Source organism: Mustela nigripes, chromosome 6, assembly GCF_022355385.1.
Source record: "Mustela nigripes isolate SB6536 chromosome 6, MUSNIG.SB6536, whole genome shotgun sequence".
In the NCBI taxonomy this organism is placed as follows: domain Eukaryota; kingdom Metazoa; phylum Chordata; class Mammalia; order Carnivora; family Mustelidae; genus Mustela; species Mustela nigripes.
In genome coordinates, this window is record NC_081562.1 from 81,468,915 (window position 1) to 81,485,698 (window position 16,784).

Sequence of the window (16,784 nt, forward strand, 5' to 3'; positions counted from 1 at the left end):
TTTTCTCTCTGACACTTTGCAGTTAGCATAATACCCTCTAGATCGATCCCTCCATGTTGTTGCAAATGGCAAGATCTCATTCATTTGTTTCATGGTTGAGTGATACTCTGTTGTGTTTATATACCACATCTTTATCCATTCATCTGTGGTTGGACACAGTTGCTCCCATACCTTGGCTATTGTAAATAATGTTTCGGTAAACAGAAGTACACGTATCTTTTCAAATTAGCTTTTTTATTTCTTTTTTGGTAAATACTCAGTAGTGGGATTACTGGATCATATGGTATTTCTTTGTTTGTTTGTTTGTTTTCTTTTTTCTTTTTTTTTTTTTTTTAACTTTTTGAGGTACCTTAAATATTTGGTAGAATTTACCAGCGAATCCCTGAACCTGGTGCTTTCTGTTTGGGAGGTTTTTTTTGTTTTGTTTTGTTTTGTTTTTAATTCAATTTCTTTAATAGATATAGGCCTGTTCAGATAGATAGTCTGTTTCAATTTGTGTAACTTTTGGAAGCCTGTTTCTTTCAGGGAAGTGGTATGTTTCATCTGGAGTTTCAAATTTGTGGGCATAGTGTTATTCATACTAATTTTTTACTGCCTTTAATGCCCATGGGATCTTTGGTACCGTTCCTTCTTTCATTTCCAGTATTAGTAATTTATATACATACTCTTTTTCCTTACATAGCATGTCTTAGAGACTTCTTGATTTTATTGATATTTTCAAAGAATCAACTTTTGGTTTCATTGATTTCCTCTTTTCAATTTCATTGATTTTGCCTTGAATTATTTCTTCTACTTCCTTTGGATTTAATTTGCTCTTCTGTTACCAGTTTCCTAAGGTGAAAATTTTGATTATTGATTTTAGATCTTCTTTTCTAATAATATGCATCCTATCAGTGCTATAGATTTCCCTCAAAGCACTGCTTTCACAGCATTCCACAATTTTTATTTTAAATTTTATTTATTTATTTGACAGACAGAGATCACAAGTAGGCAGAGAGGCAGGCACGGAGAGAGAGGAAGGGAAGCAGGCTCCCTGCTGAGCAGAAAGCCCGATACAGGGCTTGATCCCAGGACTCTGGGATCATGTCCTGGGCTGAAGGCAGAGGCTTTAACCCACTGAGCCACCCAGGCACCCTATTCCACAAATTTTAATAAGCTATATATTTTTTAATTTATTCCAAAATATTTTTAAAGTTCTTTCAAGATTTCTTCTTGACCCATGCATAACTCTGTGTTGACCATGTGTTGTTTACATCACTTACTCGGGGATTTTCCAATCAAATTTCTGTTATTAATTCCTGGTTTAATTCCATTTTGCTCTGAAAACTGACCACATTGCTACTAGCATTCTTTGAACCATCTTTTATGCATGTGGCTTCTCAAAGTGTATTTAAAGGCAGCAGTATATGGTATGTGGTGAAAACATTTGTTCACTAAAAAATCGCTAGCTACATGGATACAAGGAAATTCTGTCACACTTGGAGAAACATCTTTTATCTGTGTAAGTTTATAGTGTATTCCATTCACCAAAGTGTGCTGAATACATCCTCTCAATGAAATAAAAAATGTTCATCTTTAAATGTGCAAAAGCCATAAGATTCACCATTGACCTTGGAACCTCTCTCTTTTTTTTCCAGATTGTTAAAGAGACATGAAAACAACTTATCAGTGCTAGCCATTAGTAACATGGAAGCTTCCTCCACCCTTGCCAAATGCCTTTATGAACTTAATTTTACAGTTCAGAGTAAAGAACAAGAAAAAGACTCAGAAATGCTGCAGTGAAAAATAATTCCACTTCTATAGTGGGGACTCAAAGTCACATACATTTCACATACTGTTACTGAAGAAAGCACCAAGTCTTAAAGGAACAGAGACCATAGAATGAATTATTTTATCTCCTCCCATGATGCTGAGAGGAAGCTTCGTATTCTGATCTCTGAGCGAATCCCTTTGTTCTCTGTTTAAAAAAACCTAAAAAGAAAAAGAAAAAAAAACTGCTGTGGGATTGTCAACCAGCTTATCTGCAGGATGTCTCTCAGATCTGATAAATCCTGATGGAAACTGGTATGATCAGAATTCAGTACCATCCACATTGGAATATACATGGAATATTGTAAAACCTACATGAGCAGATGAAATAGAAGCATTAAATATTTTTATCTATATCCAAAAAGGAGCACATTTTTATATTTACAAAACCGTTTAAGCTGGTTTGAATAATTAAAAAAAAATTTCAGCACACCTATACCCCCGATCTCAGAGGGGGCCACCAATATCTAGCTATGGATTGTGTGTTTTGTTTAGAAATCAGTAGCTTGGTTTTCTTACTTGAGCCAATATATTTTCACTTATTTATTATCATAAAAATTTACCAGTCTGAATAGATCTTGTAAATATTTGTGAATAGAACGAACACCTTTCATGCCACTGCAGCCACTGGAAATACATTCTGTGGTGTCCTAGAAGCATTATTGGTAGGTTCTAAAGTTTTCTAGACTTTCCTGTCAATTGTAAGTAATTGTGATATATTCTACGCAGTGGATGAATGTTCTTTAAATTTGTGTAAATACTTCTGCAAAGGTACTGATGCTGTAAAGTCAAAACAGTTTTGTGGAACTGTGATTTTTTTTTCTTTTTTTTTCTTTTTTCTTTTTTTTGTTTTGTTTTGTTTTGTTTTGTTTTGTTTTGTATTATACACCTTGTAGAACTCATTTTGCTGGCTGAAAGAGTATGGAATAATATATCTCATGTCATTTTTGTAGAAGAAAAACTATTTGAAGGTATTTTTTGGTTTTCCCTAACATGTATCCACTGTAAACGTTTGTCATGTGCAAGCTCAGAGCTTGGACAGAATTTTTTGTATTTGTAAATTGGTTTAAATACATGGAATTTTATACAGGTTTTCTCCTGTGTTATATATGCATTATGTGCAGGTATGATATTTTCTTCACTACTTTTTCTATCTTAATATAGTGTGGAATTTTATTGTATTATTCTTCCATTCTTAATACTGTACCACATTCCTGCTCAGAAACTGCTCACTTCCTTAAATTGTCTTCTTACCCCCAGCGTGAAATGTATCCATTTATAACTGCCTATTGCCTGTTCTATTAGCATCCAAAAATGTGGAAGGCCTCCCAACCACCATTTCTGCTGTGTCCTTAGGATGTGCAGTAAAAAATATAGACCTAACAGTTTATGTTATAGAATGGCTTTATTTACTTTGGTGACTGTTTATAGTTTTTAAATAAAAGACTGAACATTTTCTTGAGTCCTTCATTTCTGAGTATGCTTAAGACATTCTTTAAAAATATAGAGAGAAGCCCAAATTTAGCTGAAGACAAGGTCCAGTCAGTCACCTGTTTAATTACATGTCCCTTTATAATATAATATGTTAAATAGAGAAAAGATGAAAGGTCCTTCACGTGACAAATTTGCATGAGATAGCAGGAGATGGAAAATATTTTCCAATTGTTATGATGTAAAAAGCGAAGCCAGATGATTGTTCAGTACTGTGTTTTTTTGATTCATCATTCAGAACCACGAGGCACCCAGATCTTCAACTTGAATTTAGGGGCAGATCCTTAGAGTAAAAGGATCCCAGTTTGGATATAAAAAAAAAAAATTTTTTTAATAGTTTGAGTTAACTGGTACTGAAGGAAAAATCTAATTTCTCCCTGCAGGCGCTGCACTCTACGGTGTAGTAATGACCGCTAAAGAGAGTTGTCAGCCAACTTTAGCCACCATCATTTCTGAGGGTTGTGGCCTTTATTCTTGGCCCACCTCCCAAGATTGGGGCTACTCAGTAGATGCCACAGAGATCACGTGGATAACGCTAAAAGGGCCCTCAACTCCCCCAGACTGAGAAGGTTCCCGGTTATTAATACCAGTTGGAGAATATTCATTGTACTTCTCTAAAAAATCTCATTTTTTTCTAAAATAATTTGTGTAACATCAACGTATGTTTTAAAGGTACATGTTTCTTTGCAAAATAAGACACTGCATGGTAATTAGATAGAAAAGAGAAGAAACTCCAGGCTCAGAAAAATGGTTTTCACACTCACCATTCTTCCACCTCATTGTGCATGCTGTAGTTCTAGCTTCTGTGCTATGATATGTAAATATGTCTGTAGTCCCTTTGAGCATTGGTCTCAGCAGAGAATTTTTCAAATATATTTGACCTAATGAAACCAATTATGGCTTTCCACCTAGGTGTTTCTCGTACAGCTTTATAGAACTATTATATAATGAAATTCTGTGGACTTACTGGGTAATGGAATCAAAGTGCTCTTGCACAATAAGTTCTGCATAACCCTCTCCTTCCTGAAAAGGTGCTCCTCGCTAGACAGAAACTTGCTGATTTCCAGTATTGTTATTTTGTCTAAAGTTCTGTAAATACATGCTTTAATGTTATCTTTGAGAAATCTATGTAAATAATATAGTCTACAACATAGAGACTGTACAATTCTGTGTTATATATGTGCCTAGTGCTCTGTTGGCACTCAATAAATTTTAAGTAACAAAATTGATAATCATATAGCCAAGGCATATTTTTCTTCTAAGCTCCAGACAGGATGTGACTATATACTAATGAGACTCCATAGTACAAGTCACACATGAAAACTCGTCTCATTACTTTATAGTCATGCCATGTATTTTTTTTAACCATAAAATAACAATAAAAATGATTTTTAAAATGCGAATGTTTTGGGTAAGTGACTTCTGTCCCGCTCTTAATCACTGTGATTAAAATGCTAAAACCAAACAAAGAAAACATGATGTTGTTCATCTCTGAAACAGAAGCTGCAAAAAGCAGGAGCACAGCTGCCGGATTAACCATGTGGGGCACCTGGCACTTGGCGGTTGGATCGTCTTGACCAAAGAGTAATAAGGTGAAAGAGGAAAACAAATCCAGTATCTATCCTCGGGAAATCTGAGCTTGTCGTGCTTGTCTTACTGTAACTGTCTTCAGAGCACAAAAACAGTCGTTGGAGGACTTAAAATTTTCACTACCTTTTCTGAGGCAGCAGAACAAAGGAAGAGAGTGTTACTTTCTAGTTATATTACAGCCAGTGTTCACTTTCTCCACTTCATTTGTGAATCTTTAGTTGGTTTCCTAGATTCTCCTTTCATGAAGGAAAGGAACAGATGCTGTAACAATGAAGTCCAGGACTGCGCTGTGTGTAAGGAAGGCAGTGGCCCACTGTCATGTCCCATTTCTTCTGATAATGAATACACCTGAACATTAAGAGAAAAGCTGTCATGGTAAGTCAAGTCCTCGAGTCCTGGTTCTTGTGGATTTCAGTCTGAGACAGTCCACACCAGATACATGTATTCAAAAGATGAGCTCCTTTTTATAAAAGTAACTTTTGTGAATAGGTAAGACAGCCGTGCAAATTGAGAATCAAAAGGTTGTTAAAAGATATTCACTGAAAAATCTCCCCAATCTTTCCCATCTCTTGGCCCCCCACCTCCACTGCCAGATAATTGCTGGTCATGTTTCTTAAGTACACCTCTGGTATTGATTCCAAAAGAGCATATACTAGTGTGTTATTTTAATGAAAAGTACTTTATACCATTAACGCTGCTGCACTTAAAAAAAAGTTTAGTATCTTAAGATCCTTCCATATTGGTATGTCAAGATCTTTCACATCCTTTTTTAGAGCTATGTGGTACTCAATCTTATTGGTACACCATGATTTATTATTTGGACCTCTTATTGGCGGATATTTAAGTTGTTTCCAAACTTTAATTATGCTAGTCACTAACATTTGCTTAACACAATTCCTGTCATTCACTACACTAAGCATTTTACATGTATTGTCTCAGTCTTTATTAAAAACCCAACGTAATAGCTAATGTTTCAAAGTGGGTATAGAGGTTTGGGACGACTGACTACCTTGACCAAAGTCATATATGGCAAGTAAGTGGAGCTATGTAACCAGCACATATGAAGCTAACTTAATTAGAATTCTTTCCAGGAGTTGTCAGACATAAGATACTTGTTCCTGGTGTTTGTTGTTGTTGTTTTTAATTTGCTGCATGTTTTTATTTGCTGCATATTTTTCTACTAAGTATTTTATTCCTATGCATTATGTTGACTTTTTAAGTTTCTGTAGTACCTCAGTCCCCCCCCCCAAGTATTTCATTTATTAATTTGGCATCACTTAACTTCTTAGAGCCAGAAAAACTTGCTGGGAATTCCCTTAACAAAGAAACATTGCTAAGAGAAGAGTTTATAGTAAATTGAAACCACAGTTTCTGACCAACAACTATCCACACTGGTATATAATTTGAACAACCATTAGCTGATTCTTCTGGATAAAGTTATTCTAAACTCTTTTTGGGATGTTAATCAGATTTTTTCCTCTTTATCTCTCCCTTACATCTCATTCAGCATGAGCATTGATGGAGTGCTTCTGCTGCTCATTTGGAAGATGGAGATAGTCCTGCTCTGAGGCTGAGACAAGCTTCCCAACGTGGCCCAGTAACTGAGGTAAAACACGGGCCATATGAGAATTATAAAGTGTTCTGGGAGTTCAGTCATGCAGCAGACTTCATTTAATTAATGAGTGGGGAAGGCAAAGTAGGATGGCTTCAAAGAGAAAGAAGAATGTCTTTTGGAGACTTTATGGGCTGATAGAAATTTGACAGACCTAACAGTGGTGAGAGAGTATTTGAGTTTGGAGAGGTCTTGTTCAAGAAGAGAGGTTATAGATTAAATGGTGCAGTGTGAGTTAGATGTTCCTAAAGCAGAGAAATGCTTTGGCTACCAAGTAAAGAACCCAAAGGGCTTCATGAAGTGTAGTCTGGAAATCAATCATAATAGGTTGAAACACATTTGCTCGGGGTAGGGAAGGGTTTCCAGAATCTGGGCTGTACGGTTTCCCTAAACTGATGGGGAAATTGACTTTAGAGAGGATTTATTGATTTGAATGATCAGATATGATGCCCTGTTTACAGCTAAACTATTTGAAAGATAACAAGACTAATTTGGGGGTTGATCATTTCAACAAATTCACTCTTGCTGGGCTGGGAACAGGCAACTTTCTAAGTTGTACAACCTTTGAAAATTGATATAGTCTGTTAAAATATCCACTGAAAGAAAGGAACAAAAGCTTCCACAATCTAATACAGAAAGCGCAATTTGGGTATACACACAATGACTTCACTCTCTTGCACAGAGTAGGCACTGGCATATTTGTTGCTCTATTCTTCTGTTTCCAAATAGAAGGACATTTTAGGTGATGCAGAATTCTTTCAGTGGTAATTTTTCCCCAAATTTATGATTTTCTTTTCCCACTGGGACTGGTTTGAAAGAAAGGAAAAGATATAGACTGGTGGATTGACTACCACAAACCTAAACAATGGCTCTGAGTTAATTGTTTCCCTTGCTGTTGTTGTAGTTTTAAGATTTTATTTATTTATTAGAGAGGGAGAGAGAGATCACAAGTGGGCAGAGAGGCAGGCAGAGAGAGAGGAGGAAGTAGGCTCCCCGCCAAGCAGAGAGCCTGATGCAGGGCTCCATCCCAGGACCTGGAGATCATGACCTGAGTCAAAGGTGGAGGCTTTAACCCACTGAGCCACCCAGACACCCCTCCCTTGGTTTTTTTTTTTTTTTTTTAACACAAAGTTTTATTGTGAAATCCCCACCTCAGATGGCATATAACAAAGTGCATAACATGAGTAGTAGAGCTTTTTACTATAAAGCAAACCCCTCTGTAACCACTGCCCAGATCAAGCAGTAGACCTTGGTAGTGCCCTCCTGACCAGAAGGCCTTTGTCCCAATCACAACTCCTCCTTCCCCCACACCAATGACCGCTCTCCTGATTTTAAGAACAGTTACTTCCCTTAAACTTTTTTTTTTAATCACCTCGGTAGAGATCTCTAAATGGTATAATATAGTTTTGTCTACTTTTGAACTTAATATAGAAAGGTAGTATTGAATTCTAGTTTTTTGTTTCCGTCGTCTTTCATTCAACTTGGCAGTATGATTCATTTGTATGGTTGTAAGTAACAATAGTTCCTTTATTTTTATTGCTGAATAGTATTCCAGCATTGATGGTATTTGAGTTGTTTCCAGTTTGGGACTGTTACAGATGATATCTGAGCAGCCTTGTCCTTGTCTCTTGGTATGCTTGGGAATGCCTTTCTGTTGATCATTTTCTTAGCTGTGGGATTGTATCTAGTCATCTCTTAAGGTACTACCACAGAGCAACCTATAAGAGTTTGCAAATCACTGATAGAAGAGAGATCCTGGAACTATCCAAAGATGCCACAAAGTCAGTTCGGTTGGGGAATGGGCAAGAGGATGGCTTTGCAGGTTTGTTGCCTTTACCTGAGCCTGGGCAGACCCATTCATTCATAATGGTTCAAGATTTTGTTTAGAAGGTGTTCTGTAAGAAGTTTGTTGGCAATTCAGCATATGGGAATTATACTGCTCAGAGCAAGTATTTGATATTAATGGAATTAAATGGTCAAAAGAAGTCTGAAGGATGAACTGGAAGAGAAGATTAGATAGAGGGACCAGCTGGTTGGATGGTTGGGTAGGTGAGTGATTCGGAGAACTTCATGTACTCTGGAGAGGGACAGTGGAAGTACAAGTACGGACAAGCCATGTCTGGTGCCCAAACTGGGTGTGTTGAGTGAGGCGGAGTACGTGTGGGGCACGTATGGTTGGTTAGATCTTGTGATGAGCCAGGAGGCAGGCACTGGGAGAGGGTTATGGGCATAGACTTTGCACTCAACCACTTCTGTGAATTCTGAGTGACCCTGGCTACTTAACTGAGCCTCATCCTCACCTGACAAATGACTTTAATAATAGGACCTACTTTAAAGGTTGTCCTGAAAATTAAGGGAGATAATGCCAATAAAATATTGGCATGCAGCCAGTAAGAAGCACTTAGTGTTAGTCCCTGCTGCTGTGACTGGTAATCATAATTGCACTTGCTAGAGCTAAGGAGGACATGCTATCAGCCATTAAAGTGTAAAAGAAAGACTTCCAGAAATGATTTAGAAAAAAGCATGATACAGTGATAATTTTAGAAATGTCTAGAATTCCTTTAGGCAAGTGTGCATAAAATAAATACAAATAAAATAAAAACCTGTTGAATTGGGACGCCTGGGTGGCTCAGTTGGTTAAGCAGCTGCCTTCGGCTCAGGTCATGATCCCAGCGTCCTGGGATCGAGTCCCGCATCGGGCTCCTTGCTCCGCAGGGAGCCTGCTTCTCCCTCTGACTCTGCCTTCCACTCTGTCTGCCTGTGCTCGCTCTCACTCACTCTCTCTCTGACAAATAAATAAGTAAAATCTTAAAAAAAAAAAAAACCTGTTGAATTGAGCATACACAGCTTGACCTTATCAACAGCTGGATTCCTACAAGAATCCTATTCCAGGGGCACCTGGGTGGCTCAGTGGGTTAAGCCTCTGCCTTCGGCTCAGGTCATGGTCTCCGGGTCCTGGGATCGAGCCCCGCATCGGGCTCTCTGCTCAAGAGGGAGCTGCTTCCACCTCTCTGTCTGCCTGCTGCTCTGCCTACTTGTGATCTCTTTCCTTCTGTCAGAGAGAGAGAGAAAGAAAGAGAGAGAAAGATTTCTATTCTACTCAGGAATATTCGAGATCTCTCTCTGCTGAGTGAGATCTAAACCAGATAAAGTGGTATTTGAAAACAAGGTTTAAAAAAGAGTGAGGATAAACTGTCAGGTCTGTTGCTACCTTTAAGAGGGATGATAGAATCTAAATGGTTTTAAAGACAAGCTGTGATCTAATTAATTATGTTGCTCTAACAGAACGGCTGTGATCTACAGGGGATCTAGAAAAGTTACAGAGTGGTTCCCTTCTTGACTGCATATTAGCCTCCACCTGAGAAGATTTTCAACTATCCCAAACCCAAAGACTGATTAAATTGGTCTCTGGTGAGCCTTTTAAAGTGATTAATTCCAGTATAGTTACCATACAGTATTCTGTTTGTTTCAGGTGTACAATACAGTGTTTCAACAATTCTGTTCATGACTCAGTGCTCATTAATATTAGTGTACTTTTAATCCCCATAACATCTTATGCAGATAGTAATTTATATTACATCAGTGGGGGTTTAAGACTGAACCTATTCCTCCTCTCTGGGACCTCTCCCCCACCATGTTTGAAGTATATGGTGTCATACTTTATATCCTTTTATTTTATGACTCTCTTGACTGGTTTTTATAGATATGCTTAATTTTACTGCTTTTGTGCTTCCTACTTTTCTTACTCCCACTTATGGTCTTTCCTTTCTACTCAAAAAGTCCCCTTTAACATATCTTGTAGGGTTAGTATAGTGGTGACAAACCAAAAAGTTATAGTGGTTAACTTTTGTTTGTTTGGAAACTTTCTCTCTCCTTCTATTCTGAATGATAGCCTTGTTAGGTAGAGTATTCTTGGTTGTAGTTTTTCCTTTCAGCACTTTGAATACATCATGCCACTCTCCGCTGGCCTGAAGTTTCTGCTGAAAAATCAGTTGACAGCCTTATGGGATTTTCCTTTTATGTAACTGTTTTTCTTCTCTTGCTGCTTTTAAAACTCTCTATCACTACTTTTTGGCATTTTAATTACTGTGTGTCTTGGTGGGGGCCTCCTTGGGTTGATTTTGTTGGAGGATCTCTATGCTTCCTGGATCTGGATTTCTGTTTCTTTCCCCAGCTTAGGGGAAACTTTCAAGTATTTCTTGAACTACATTCTCTACCCCTTTGTCTCTCTTCTCCTTCTGGGATCCCTATAATGGGAATGTTATTATAAGTTGCTGAGTTCCCTAAGTCTATTTTCGTTTTTTATTATTATTATTTTTCTCTATCCTGTTTGGCTTGATTGCTTTCCATTATTTTCTTCAGGTCACTGGCCTGTTCTTCTGCTTCCTCTATCTATTTATTCCCACTAGTGTAGTTTTAATTTAATTTTTTAACTAAATTCTTTATCTCTGATAGGTTTTTTTTTGTTTTCCATCTCTGTTAAGTTTCTCACTGAGATCCTCCACTCTTTTCGGAAGTCCAGTGAGTCTCCTTATGACCATTACTTTAAGTTCCCAGACATATGATTTATCTCCATTTCATTTAGCTCTTTTGCTGTGATTTTATTCTGATCTTTCATTTGGGACAATGGCCTCTGTCTCCTCATTTTGTCTAACTATGCGTTAGGAAAGTTAGCTACATATCCTGCTCTCGAAAGTAGTGGCCTTATGAAGAAGCAGTCCAGTAAGTGCCCTGCAGTGTAATGCCTCCTGTTCCCCAGAACCTGGCCCTATAGGGGTGTCTCTTAGTGTATTGCTCCCCCGCCCTACTGTTGTGGCTGAGCCACTTTTCCCTCCAGTCCATCTGTAGTATCTCTCTTTGCCTGTTCTGTGCAGGGTTTGGTCCCTGTATTTTAGTAAGCCGATCTGGGGCCATCTTGGGCTTGAGTGACTCAGACCAGGTTTTTGCCAGATGCAGTAGCACCGAACTGCAGGATGCTTTCTGTGTTGTCCACTGGGAAGCTCTGCCCCCCGCCCACTTTTGCGGCTGCAGTCAGTCTGGTGTGTGGTTACTTTCCCTTTCCCTCGGAGCAGGAGTCACTTTGGAGTGATGTGGGTCCTGTGGGGGCTGCGTGCACACTGCCAAGCTCGTGGCACGACTTTGGGTGGGCTCTGGCCAAGGGCATATTGGAGGGGCCAGGTCCACAGAACGCAGAGGTGGGACATGTGGCATTAGCAAGGTCTGTGCAGCTGTGCTGCAGGAGAGGGCCTGTAGCTGCCAGGGATCAGGGCTGGTGGTGTTGGATGGGGTGGATGGATCCACAGAAGAGCTGGGGGTGGGTCGTGCAGTGTGGTAAGTTATGTACGGGTCTGTTGTGGTGGGAGACCTACAGGCCTGGCCGGAGGGGTGCATCCACAGGAGAATGCAGGGGCAGGTGCACTGCTGGCAAGTTAGGTAGAGTGTTGCTGCTGCACTGGTTCCCACAGGTGTCTGTGGTGGCGGGGGGTGGGGGTGGCAGGGCATGGGGGAGGGAAAGGGTGCCAGCCAGCTTTATTGTTCTTGAAGTCTCCCAAAGGCACCTGCCCCTCCAGCACCTGCTCTGAGATTAGTTTAGCTCCTCACTGTTTCTCTGTCCTTCCTGCCCTCTTTGATGTGGCCTCTTCTGTGCATTTAGCTGTGCACAATGTGTTCTGCCAGTCCTCAGCTCATCTTTGGGGTTATTTACATGGATATGGGCATTACCTCATTATATCCACTGGATGTTGGGATCTTCCTACTCCCACCATCTTCCTGGAAGTCTCTGTATATTGGTTGTTTTGTTGTTTTTGTTTTTAAAGCTCTGTGACCCTAAACATGCCACTAGATTTCAAACCACTGGACAAGTAAGCTGTATTTTCATCATTATCCAAGAGGATATGATGGGAAAACCAGTCTGCATTATAGGGCAGATTCTCCCAAGTAAATATATAGGAAATTACTACTTTCACATCTGTCATCTCACTTAATCCTCTAGGTAGGTAGGTAGGCAACAGCCCCTTTTAGAGGCTACTCTGGCTCACTGAAGTAACCTCCTCAGGAGCACAAAATGTGCCTCAGTCTTTGTGAGCTTTAAAGCCAAGACTCCTACTTACCTTACATGGATTACCTTCTCTAGTGCTCACAGGATTAGGGGAAATATGCCCAAACTCGTTATGGTTTGGACGGTCCACTTCCTTATGACTATGGTTTGGATGGTCCACTTTCTTATGACTAAGGACTGAGATGCTCAGCCCATAAAGCCAGTGGGTATTGACTGCTCACAAACTAGCACCCATCAACTACCACAGGAGGCTGCACTCCTCCCAGAGCTATGTATGGAAAGCCACCTGTAAGACACCTATCACATGTGCTCAGGCTGAGACCTTAAGCCGGTTCTAGAGTGGGAAGTTGGTAACTCCCCAGCCGAAAGCAAAGCCTCTTGCCCATTCTCCCACCATCATGCCCCATGCAATGAGAATTGCATTTTCTTGATAAGGTTTTTTTCTGATCATACAACTCTTGTTCACTGTAGTAAAGCAGGAAGCTTTACTTCATTGAAAGGTCCTCTGCTACCCAGAAATAACCCCTATTAAGAATTTTTTTTTTTTTTGCCTTAAAAAAAAGAATAGTATGTATACAGTTACCCCTTAACACAGGTTTGGACTGTATGGGTCCACTTACACATGGATTTTTTTTATAAATATGCTATATAATACAATACTATAAATGTGTTTTCCTTAGGACTTTAACAATTTTTTTCTCTAGCTTATATTAAGAATACTGTGTGATAAAACACGTAACATACAAAATATATGTTGACTATGTTGTCAATTAAGACTCCCAGTCAATTGCAGGCTCTCAATAGTTAAGTATCTGGGAGTCACAAATTCTATGGGGACTTGTGGCTGTGCAGGGGACTGGTCTCCCAGCCCCTCATTGTCCAAGGGTCACCTATAGTTTATGTTCTATGTGTCACCACTTCATTTTTTTAATCCCTGAAAACCTAACAGCTGCAAAATGCCGTCACATGAACAAACTATAGTTTAAGCATCCCCTCCAATTTTCCACTATTAAATCCTAGAAAGGACTATGTGAACGAGTGTGTTTTATTATTATGGAAAGAGTATATGGCCATTTTAAAGCCTTTCAGAAAAATTGTACAAATGGCCACAGTACTATTTCCTCATGGGACTCTTGCCAGAATATACTGATCAGTTTGATAAAGGAAAACGTATAATTGTCTAGCTGTGAACACTTTTCATATTTCCTAACCACTTTTATTAAGCCACTGAAAGATTATGAGCAGAGTAATCTTTCGAAATGCAAATCTGCTCGTATCAAATACCTCTTGCTGAAAGATTTCAAAAGCTTTTCTTTGCAAAACCAACTGCCTTAAGAACCCTCCGCCAGTCTTCACTCCAGCCAGTTTAGGGGTGCGGTGGCCATGCTTTCAGGCTCCAGACCTTTCGCACCTTTTCCTCTGCCTGCTCATCGTTGCTCCTTGCTTAGCTCTTACTCATCTTCTAGCTCTTGGGGGCCATTTCCTCCAGGCGCTCTCACTGATCACTGTCCGGTGCTGTTGCCCTATCGCAGATTCTGGGGCCACGCAGAGTCCTCTGTCACTCCTTAATCAGCTCTTTAAACATACAGCTGCCTTGCCCACCATATTATGTAGTTCTACGAGACTGGAACTATTGTTTTGCTCACTCTTCCCTAGTGTGTACACACGAGGCTGGCACTGTATACCGAAATGATGCAGAACATGACCAAGCTGTGCTATTGGAAGGTTAGTCTTTCGTGTCCAAGACAAACCTGTGTGTACAGAATCTAAATCATAGTTGAGACTGTTAAAAGAGGTCAGATGGTAACACTGCTGGGAACTAAGGGAGTTGAGTTTTTCTGCAAAGGAATTCCAGAGGAATACAGAGGAAATAGCAACTGTCTGAGAACAGAGATGGGATGAGAATGGAAAATGCACGGAAGATGGCTTCAATATTAAAAGCTAGTATCTCCAGAACAGGAAATACGGAATATTAAAAAGGCAGTGAAACAATATAGACACAGTATGAATTTCCCTGCCTCACTTCTTCCCTCGTCAGCTGTGTCTTCTGTGCTCCCAGTATACTTCACTTTTTAGTTCAGCCATGAACACCCATGTGTTCTGTTAGTTTATTTCTGGGAGCTCAGTGTAACACCCCACTCCCCAAGTCAAGCACTGACTTCAGTGTCTACCAATCCTTTATCTCAATCCTGTCTCTAATCACTAAGTAGCTGTATAACCAGGTAACTCAGTTAATATGTACCTCAATTTTCTCATCAGAACAAAGAGAACTATTAGAATTGGTTTTTTTTTTTTTTTTTTAAGATCTTAGTTATTTATTTGACAGAGAGAGATCACAAGTAGGCAGAGATGCAGGCAGAGGGAGAAGGGGAAGCAGGCTCCCGGGCTGAAAAGAGAGCCCGATGCAGGGCTCGATCCTAGGACCCCGAGATCATGACCTGAGCCAAAGGCAGAGGCTTGACCCACTGAGCCACCCAGACGCCCCTAGAATTGGTTTTTTTAAAGCAAAAGAGGTAACACATATAATGTCTTATAGAGTACCTGGCTTAATTTAAATTTATTAATTACAGACTTAATAAACATGCTATTCCTATACTGTTCTTTTAGAAGATTGTGGTGTAATTCTGATAATATGTGAAGAATCCGAGAATCCCTGACACACAGTAGGTGTGCAGTTTGATGAAATCAGTGTTCATTAAGACCTTATAACTAAGAGCAATCTTAATTTTACATTTTCAGTCACAGTATCAAAGGTGGAACTACACTAAAATTCAGCACTGTGGTGTAGTATACCCCTTTCTGAGAGCAATTTGGCAACACTATCCAAAATTTAAAACGTGCATATCAGAAATTCAGTGTAATCGCATACACAAAAAAGAGAGCAAAGTCACAAAGGGTGCTCCATAAAATTGTTTCTAACAGCCAAAACCTGCACATAATTTCAATGTCCATCACCACGGGAACATGATATAACCATTATAAAACAAATAAGACATTAAGGTATACCTTCAATTTATTCAGTAGACTGGAGATGTAGAACAGTTTACAGAATATACTTCATGTGGTGGAGAACAATCTGTGAAACCTGTTTGCCCAGAAACTTAGTAAGCATTCTTGTAAATGCACTGAAGATTTAGGAGATATACAGACCTTTTTGAGAGTTCTCTCTGGACAGAGAAATCAGCTTAGGAAAACAATGGAATTTTACATTAAATATAATTGAATTTTTTAAATTATATATTAATTGTATATATAATCACATTTAAAATTCTTCTATGGGGAAATAAAAAACTGGCCAGATAATCTACTTCTAGGAATTACTCCCCAGAGAGTAATCTGAAAAAGGATACATCATTTTATATACAAAGATATTCAAATCAGTCTTATGCATGTTAGCACTATTTTTATTTTACTAATTTATTTATATTAGTAAAAACAACTTCATACCCAACAGCAGAAGGCTGGTTTAAGTAATGGTACAATATGTACCAGAATACTATATAGCCATTAAAAATGATGCTATAGAATTTTTATTAAAATGAAAACTTCTGAGGGTGGTTGGGTTATGGACATTGGGGAAGGTATGTGCTATGATGAGTGCTGTGAAGTGTATAAACCTGGCGATTCACAGACCTGTACCCCTGTGGCTAATAATACATTATATGTTTATAGAAAAATTAAAAATGAAAAAAATTAAAACTTCTAAATATACCATTAAGTGAAAAGGACAAGTTATCTCATAGTTATGGGCAATTTGAGCAGCACTGTTACCTTTAAATGGTAGGATTACAGGTGGTTTTTCTCCTTTTGTTTTTCAGTTTCTTCCCTCGTCTACAAATTTTTCTAAAATAAAGTTTTCCTAATTTCCTACAATAATTTTGTAATTAGGAAAAAATGCTATTAAAATATATGCTTATAGCTGACTCCAAGCTTGCTTTACAACTTGGAATTAATGTAACTATGGTGCTAGTTACTTTGGTACAAATCCAAGAAATACTTCAATATGGGTTTGGAAGGAGATATAATGAGGTAAAAGTCACCATTTCCCAAGAATCTTAATAATAAAATGTTAAAGACACTTCTTTGTTTATCAAAAGAATTTATTAGAAAATATTACATACTACGTATCTGTTTAAGAGCATTGTTTCAGTAGACAGCACTCCATCCTCATAGTACAAACAACATCTCGTGGACGGGGGGTTGGGCAACCACTGTGATTATGAT

General features: G+C 38.8%; 1 protein-coding gene across 1 annotated transcript in view; it reads left to right on the forward strand.

Moving 5' to 3' along the window:
* The window catches only part of ARID2 (AT-rich interaction domain 2), a 165,333-nt gene extending 162,067 nt beyond the window's left edge, over positions 1 to 3,266 (forward strand). Inside the window, exon 21 of the mRNA XM_059402955.1 lies at positions 1,638 to 3,266. Coding sequence (XP_059258938.1) covers positions 1,638 to 1,782 — 145 coding nt within the window. The 3' untranslated portion in view covers positions 1,783 to 3,266. The remainder of the gene's footprint in view (positions 1 to 1,637) is intronic.
* Positions 3,267 to 16,784: the final 13,518 nt, after the last annotated feature.